Source organism: Crocuta crocuta, unplaced genomic scaffold (assembly GCF_008692635.1).
Source record: "Crocuta crocuta isolate KB4526 unplaced genomic scaffold, BGI_CrCroc_1.0 scaffold330, whole genome shotgun sequence".
Taxonomy (NCBI): Eukaryota; Metazoa; Chordata; class Mammalia; order Carnivora; family Hyaenidae; genus Crocuta; species Crocuta crocuta.
In genome coordinates this window covers 3,310,577-3,318,665 of record NW_027530521.1, presented here as the reverse complement: position 1 = coordinate 3,318,665, position 8,089 = coordinate 3,310,577, and the positions used below count along the sequence as shown (strand labels likewise).

Below are 8,089 nucleotides of genomic sequence, written 5' to 3'. Positions count from 1 at the left end.
AGGCCTCTAGGGCTTTGGTGGCTTCCACCAGGGGCTTGAGCAGAAGGCCTAGGGGCTGAGGGCTCGCGTGGGCCGGGTGGGAGCTGCGGGATGGAGGCGGTGACGGCGGCTGGCCCACATTGCCGTATGCTCCCCAGGGAGGCCGGTCAGGAGAACCATGATGCCCTCCTCCCCCCACCACCTGGGAGGCTCCCAGGAGGCAGCGCGCACACACACCCTAACGTACGGGTGGCAAGACCGGTTCCTTGAGGACAACGCGGTTCTGTGAGATACCTGCTCACTGTGCCGGAAACTTCGGATCCACTGGCCTGGATTTTTCCCAGCCTTGGGGGTGGGCAGCTAGAGCCGGGACAGAGAGAGGTGGCCCGTCCCTTCCCTGCTGGGAAGGGGAAGAAGGCATCCAAGCTGCCCTTCTGGAAGGGAACCACGGAGACAGTGTGGGAGGGGGACGCCTGAGCACCTGCTGGGCGCTGGGGGCCTGTGTGGTTCCTGGCAGCAGCGGAGAGAGCAGCGCCTGCCTCAGACTCCGCCCTCAAGGAGCTACGGGAGCCTGGGGAGTTCGGGTGGCAGGTTGAGTAGCTGCCTGGCTTTCGGGAAGGACGCAGGTGGCGGTGACGAGGCAGAAACGTGCTACCCGCTCTGTGCTCGCTGTTGCCCTCGTTTCCCATCAGGATCCCAGGAGGATGCCTCAGATCTGCTGTGTCTGCATTCTTTTTTATTTTTTAATTTTTTTATGTTTATTTTTGAGAGAGACAGAGACAGACCGTGACTGGGGGAGGGGCAGAAAGAGGGAGACACAGAATGCAAAGCAGGCTCCAGGCTCTGAGCTGTCAGCACAGAGCCCGACACGGGGCTCGAACTCAAGAAACATGAGATCGTGATCTGAGCTGAAGTGGGATGCTTAAGCCACTGAGCCACCCAGGCGCCCCTATATCTGCATTCTGGCAAAGCACTTGGCAATGTATCCTGTGGGAGCCCTAGGAGAGGACAGGAAGATGTGGGTCCATTACATTGCAGGGGGGCACCTTGTTCCTGAGGGGCAACTGAATGCATCAAAGAGCCTGGAGAGGTCTGGACACCATCCCGGGGAGTGGTCAGAGGAGCCGGAGGGGAGGGGGTCAAGGGAGACACAGTCTGGCCTTGAGTATCTGAATGGTTCGTCCCGGGAGTGAGTGATTTGATTTGTTCCGTATGGTCCTGTCTGGGACTTGGGAGGGAGGGGGAGCATGAGAACTCGCAGGAATGGGCAGAAGTCATTTGAGCTCAACTTAAAGTGAATTGCTTGTATCAAGAGCCTCCCTGTCCCTGTGATGTGCTATTCTGTAAGGTACTGAGTTCCCCATCACAGAGAGCATTTAAGCAGAACCTGGACAAGTCTAGGAAGGACTGTTACATTTGGATGATGCGCTGGACTCAAAGGTCTCCTCTAATTCTACTTTTCTGTGAAAAGTCACTGCAGGGTGAAATAAAAGCACAGCATTGTGGCGGCGAGGAGTCACCCCAGAGGATGGTGGGATCTGGCACTGGGTGGAGACGGCTGGTGGTTGGCTGTGGCTGAGATCTCTGGCTTCTGGGGCTGCACGTATGAGGGTTATGGTCACGGCTCTGCCGCTTGCTAACTGTTTGGCCTTGAGAAGGTGGTTTCTCTTCTGGGAAATGGGGAAGGTGGTACCAGAGGGCTGGCCTCCTTGCTGGGTGACCTCAGCAGGGACACAGGGTCCTACACTTAAAAGAGTCCATGCTCGGTTTACACTCTGGTGCTGTGTTGAAATCAAAACCGTTGCTAAGCAAGGCGCCCCGCCTCTGCGTTTGGCGCGGGCTCTAACCATGCTGCTGGCCCCGGGCAGGACTCCCCATTGCACAGATAGTACCGCACCTAAAAGTGGCTAGAGCTGCCAGAGGCTCCGCTGGATCCAGATTTCCAGACTCTGTCCCTGCCCCTCCCCCGCTCCTGCTCCCCTCCACCGGCTCCCTTCTGAGGCAGGCTGTCCCCAGTGGAGCCCGAGCTGGCCGCCAGCAACATAGGCCCTCATTCCACCAGATTAGTGGAAAGAGAAGGTCCCCCTGGGTAACAAGCCTGTTCTTTAACCACTCACTGTGCCCAGGGCGTGGAAAGCGCCAGGCAGCAGGCAGTCTGGGACTTGCCCCTGTCAGCGGGGGGAGGGGCAGAGCTCCCCAGCTGGACGTACTGAAGGGTGGTTACCCCTAGGGGAAGGAAGTGCTGTTTCGAGAAGGGAGAATCCGGTACAGAGCAGACTGAAGTCACAGAGGCAGGGATGCAGTGAGCATCTTCCCACCGCCCCGCTCCCCGTTCTTTCTTGCCCCAGGAACTACCTGGTTGCCAAGGTGACCTCCCTGAGCTCCTACGTGGCCTCTTGGGCCTCAGGATCCCAAGGCATCAGCTCTGAGTGAATCAGCCCTGCAGCCGTGGCCCCCGTTAGGTCTTTCAGCTACATCCTGGGCTGCGGGTGATGTGGCGTTTCCATGGAAACCACCCAGCCTCAGTGGAAACCACCCAGCTTCCATCCCTGTCTCATTTCAGGGGGCCTGCGGTAGGGAAGTCCAGGCTGCTGTGGCAACCGCTGGGGAATAAATAGAGACGAGGTTGTGGGGGAGGGCAGGTGAGGCAGCCTGCCATGCAAATGCCTCTGCCCCCCCCACCCCACCCCCGCTAGCCGTGCCTCCTAGAAGAGATGGAGCAGAGGTGGTCAGGGCAGAAAGGCAGCCAGCCCCAGCCCTGTGACAGGGGCCGGCCACCTAGCTCCTCTGGGCCCTTCTTACCATGCCTCTGTGGTAAGCTCCGGCCATGCGGGTTAAATGCTGGTAGAGCTTAATGGGTGAAAACTTCGGCTGCGCATCAGACAAGTCTGGGTCCAAACCCCAGCACTTCCTTTGTTGGCTGTGTGACCTTGGCCAAGTTATTGACCCTTTCTGGGCCTTGTCTTCTGCATCTCTGAAAATGAGGGACCTGGTCTGCCCTGAGGATTAAAATGAATTAATGCACTAAAAGTGCTTAGCACAGTGCTGGTCCAGAAGGAGCATTTGATCAGAGCTGGCCACTGTCATTGCTGTGACTAATTACCAACAGAAAAGCTCTGTAAATCCTAAAGCTCTGGGGGAGGAAATCAGAAAGTCCCATGCTGGGAGTTGTGTCCTGGGGAGGGGGCTGGTGTCCCAGGCCTAGTGAGGGGAGGGGTGGGGAGCTGCCCTGGGGAAGGGCCCGGTGTCCCAGGCAGGGAGCCAGGGCTGCGGCCCACCCGGAGGATGTGGGTTCTCTGAGCCTGCGTGAGAGCCGGCTGGGGGTGCTGGCGGAAGCTCACTCGCTGCACTGCGAGCGGGGCCCTGAAAACCCCTGCCTGGAAGCATCTTTCCCATGCCCTAAGTCCCCTTTCCCCAGAACCCAGGGGCAAGTTTGTGGCCATCCCCTTGGAGCCCTGGCCCTGCGCCCTGGGGCTCTGTGGTGGCAGGGTGACCGCGGGAGGCCTCAACCAGCCTCTGCATGCCAGTGTGCCAGGAAGGCCCCAGAGCAAAGTCTGCGGGAGAGGCAGGCTGGGGCTGGCTCCTGGCCCCCCGCCCCCCACCTGGAGCCTGGGGCCCTGTTCTCAGTTCTCAGGCTGGTTTCGGCCCGCCTGCCTTTGCACGGCTGACTTGTTCCTGAAAAGCTGCCTGGGTGAGAGCCTCCGTTCAGAGCTCCGCTGAAGGGCCGCGGGGCTGAGCCGTTTGTCCCCTGCGGTCCTCTGAGAACCACCATTTTCTTGGTGGGTTTGAGGGAAAACGGGTGCTTCTCCATCACCTAGGGACCCCGCATTCCCAAGGACAGAGGGTGGCCAGGACGGTCGGGATCTGGATTTCGTGGGGCCCTGGGGTAGGCATGAGGGTTAGTTAGTCGGGAGAGTGTGTGAATACCCCCTTGAGGGTGGGGTATGGCACTGACTCTACCCCCATTCGCTACTCACGTACCTCTCACCTGGCCAGGCTTCAGCAGATACAGCCTTTGCTCCCTGTGAGCTGACATCCTGGTCGACGGCAGAGATAATAAGTCCTGAAAACAAATGAGCACCGAATGACGACACTATGAAGGAAAACACAGCATATGCCTACCCTTGCAGGGCGAGGGGTCCTGGGAGGGGGTGGGGAGAGGGGCTAGAGAAGGGATGTGTTCTATAGGATGGTCTAGGAAGACCTTTCCAAGGAAGTGGCATTTAAGCAGAGCCCTGAAGGAGGTGGAGGAGTGCGTCGTGTTACTATTTGGGAGAAGGGGAAAAACGCAGGTGGTGGGAATAGTAAGTGCAAAGGGCCTGAGGCAGGAGTGTGCCTAGCAGGAACACAGCAAGGAGACCCGTGTGATTGAAGCAGAACAAGAACAGAGAAAATGAGGTTTGGGAAGAGCAGGGGCCAAACGATGGAGGGCCGTGTGGGCCATTGAGAGGATGCTGGCGTCCTAGACGTACCAGGAAAGTGGTTGGAAGGCACAGTGACGAGAGCGCGTGCCTAGAGTTGGGGAGGGTGAGGAGAGAGCCCGTCTGAGTAGACGTGACCAAAGGCGGCATGTGGGTTTCAGGAAGTGTGACCTTGGTCTCGCTCTCCGCTCTGCAGCTAAAGGAGGAAATGGGCAACATCGTGACCAAGCTCATTGAGGACTACAAAGATGGCCAGGAGGACAGGCTGCAGGACGCCTGGGACTACGTGCAGGCGCAGGTGAGGCGGGCGCGGGTGAGGCGGGCGGGGGCCGCAGGGCCGGGGCGCCAGGGTCCCAGCCTGCGCGAGCCGGGGTCCACGTGTCCGTGTCCCTGACGCAGCGTGCCCATGACTCTGCGTGTGTGTGTGTCTCTGTGGGGGGCACGGGGGCCCCTGAGTACTCCCCTCCCCGCACCCCTGCACCGCAGTCCCTTGCTCAGGGGCCCAGGGTCTCGGAGGCGGCCGGGGCTCGCCACGGTCTGGTCTGCGGTCACGCCAGGCTGGGGAGCGCTGGGGGTCCGTCCCGGGCGTGAGGGGGCTGTGTGCTCACGCGGGTCTGAGTGGAGGCCCCCTCTGGGAGGGTGCTGACAGCAGAGGAGCCCGCGGGAACCTTCTGGGGCAAAAGGAAGGTTTTATCCAAGTCCTGATCTAGGTGGCAGTTAGCCAGTGTGGGTGTAAGCATCAGGCTGTTAGTGCACTTGGAGTGTGGGCACTCCACCCCCGTTATAGTGAAAGAGACCAACCGACCGACTGAATGATAGACTGACTGGCAGACAGAATGACTGGTGGGTGGATGGGTGAATGAATGAATGTATGAATGAATGAATGATAGACTGGCATACAGAATGACTGCGTGGGTGGATGGATGGATGGGTGGGTGGATGGATTGATGAGTGAATGAATGATAGACTGGCCGACAGAATGAATGATGGGTGGGTGGGTGGATGGATGGATGGGTGAGTGGATGGATTGATGAATGAATGAATGATAGACTGACTGGCAGACAGAATGACTGGTGGGTGGGTGAGTGGGTGGATGGATGGGTGGATGAACGAATGAATGACTGACTGGCAGACAGAATGACTGCATGGGTAGGTGGAGGGATGGATGGGTGGATGAATGAATGAGTGAATGAGTGAATGAATGATAGACTGACTGGCAGACAGAATGACTGCATGGGTAGGTGGATGGATGGATGGGTGGATGAATGAATGAATGAATGAGTGAATGAGTGAATGAATGATAGACTGACTGGCAGACAGAATGCATGTGTGGATGGATGGATGGATGGACGGATGACGGAATGAGGGACTTGTGCACTGGGCTCCCAGCCTGCCCTGATGGTGACCCATTCACCACACCCACAGACGGACCTCAGTGATCAGGTCCCGGATGCTGGGAGCCCTCGGCTGGGGCCGGAGTCTGGGCCGCAGCCTCCTCCTGCCTCCCGCGAGGTGCTGACCACAGTGGTGGCTCTTGACCCGCAGCAGTGGGGGGCCGTAGAGGAGCCCTGACTCCGGCACCGGGAGGGGAGGTGGGACTCTGCAGACAGCATGGGCGCGTTTTCTGGGCTGTGGCAAGGGGGCGGCGATGTTTGCCGGCCCCCGGGCCTCACCGACTTTGTGGGTGACCAGCCGGTGCCAGGCCCGGGGCCTGTGTCAGCTGGAGGGCTGGGCGCGCAGGAAGTGGTTTTCACCACACGCTCAGATTGACCCACCATTGCTGAGTGTGGGGGCAGGCTGGTGTCCAAGACGAGCCGTGCCACCTTCAAGGAGCCTGGGGGAGAGGCGGGCTCCTCGAGAGTGTGCGCACCCTGTCCTGGGAGGTAGTTGACCATTTGGGGGGTTCCTGAGGCCGACAGGGCCCCTCTAGATCATTCTGTCAGACGCTGCTTGGATTTGGGGCTAAGAAAACAGACTGGGTCAGGTTCCCGGGGGGCTGGAATACCAACTCTGACCCTTCCTGAGCCTCAGTTTCCTCATCTATAAAATGGGGCTGTTTGCCCACAGCACTTATGCAGCACTTACTGTGTGGCACGTTGGTGGTGAGGTCTTATTGGTCATGCGTGCACAAGCCGAGACACAGGAGGGCAGTGGCTGGGGACAGATCCTGGCACCCGTCAGGGTGGGTGGGGGGCTCTGCCTGGTGTGGTAGAAGGGCCAAGGAGAGCTGTCTACCTTTGAGTGTGTGAGGGCCTGGGGTGCCCCTCAGAGGAGGTAGTCAAGTAGCTTTACAGGACGTGAAGGGGATAGTGAAGCCTGGAGGGGCAGCTGCTGGAGCCCGGACGCCTGAGCGTGCTCAGCTCGCCCCCTGCTGGCCACCCGGCTGCTCGTCAGGCACCGCCAGCGGAGGTGGGAGCGAAGCAGGGGCAGGACAGACCAGGGGCCAGGCAGGGTGGCACGAAGCTTGTCTGTGCAAGTCCACTTAACCCCCCCGGGGACCCTGGCAGAGTGGCTCTTGTCACCCCATTCTCCACATGAGGAAACCAGAGCTGAGAGAAGAGCGGCGGTTTGCCCAAGCACAGGCTTGGCCCCTCAGATCCCAATCCGGCCAGGAGTTCAAGCCCCAGTGTGGTCTGAGGCCTCACAGGATCGCCTTCTCGGGCCCCACGGAGGCTCCTTCTAGCACAGGGAGCACAGAAAGGCTTTCTTCCCCTCTGGAACCCGAACATTTTCTCTTCTAAAAGGCAGAATGGACCATATCTCCCTTTTCACCTTGGCCACCAGGAAGCTCAGCCAAATCTCACCTCCAACATGTACCCCGCACCTAAAAGTGGCGCTGGCCTGCCCCGAGCAGTTACTGTGCTCTCCGGATCGGTGCCGGACGCTGCGCCTGCCTTGTCCCATGTAGTGCTCCTCACAGCCCCGCCGGTTAGGGACCTTTGTGACCCCACTGGTGGGTGAGGAGGAAGTTGGGCCGTTGGTCAGTGGCAAAGCTGGGATTTGAGCCCAGTAGCCCGACTCTAGACCCCACACCCTTTCCCTACGTGCCGTTTGCCCTTCTCGTGCCCCATACGTCTGTGTTCTTTCAACCTGAACACCCCTCCTGTTCCGCTTTATATTTTTACTGCTCCCAGCTTGTTTCCCATGTTTCTGGTCTGTTTCCTGAGAGCCCCTTTACACTCCCCGCGGCTCACAGGAGCCAGAGTGAAACCTACCCTCGGATCCTGGCGGTTTGGGCCGGACCGGGGGGGGGGGGCTGGCCCCCGCCTCTCCGTGCTGGGACACCCCGCCCCCTGAGGGCCGGGGGCGCAGGCGGCTCGTGTCCCCGCAGGTGAGGTGCTGCGGCTGGGCCAGCTTCTACAACTGGACGGCCAACGCGGAGCTCATGAACCGCACCCGCGTCACCTACCCCTGCTCCTGCGAGGACGAGGAGGACCGCGGCGACCTGGTGAAGAAGGGCTTCTGCGAGGCCCCCGGTGGCAACTCCACCGATGGCGGGAACAACCCCGAGCTCTGGCCCGTGTACCGCGAGGTGTGTGGACGCGCTGGGCCACTCAGGCTTGCCTGGGCTATGCCCTCCTCCCTCCCTCCCTGCTTCCTCCCTCCCTTCTTTCCTTCCTTCCCTCCTTCCTTCCCTCCCGCTCCTTCCTCCCTCTGCCCTCCCTCCTCCCTCCCTCCTCCCTCCTTCC

General features: G+C 60.0%; 1 protein-coding gene across 2 annotated transcripts in view; it reads left to right on the top strand.

Annotated features, from left to right (window-relative positions):
* CD82 (CD82 molecule) overlaps nt 1-8,089 on the top strand; it is a 46,941-nt gene that overhangs the window by 38,254 nt on the left and 598 nt on the right. For both annotated transcript variants that reach the window (XM_077767459.1, XM_077767457.1), the window contains 2 exons: nt 4,597-4,698; nt 7,732-7,932. In XM_077767459.1, coding sequence (XP_077623585.1) covers nt 4,597-4,698; nt 7,732-7,932 — 303 coding nt within the window. The remainder of the gene's footprint in view (nt 1-4,596; nt 4,699-7,731; nt 7,933-8,089) is intronic.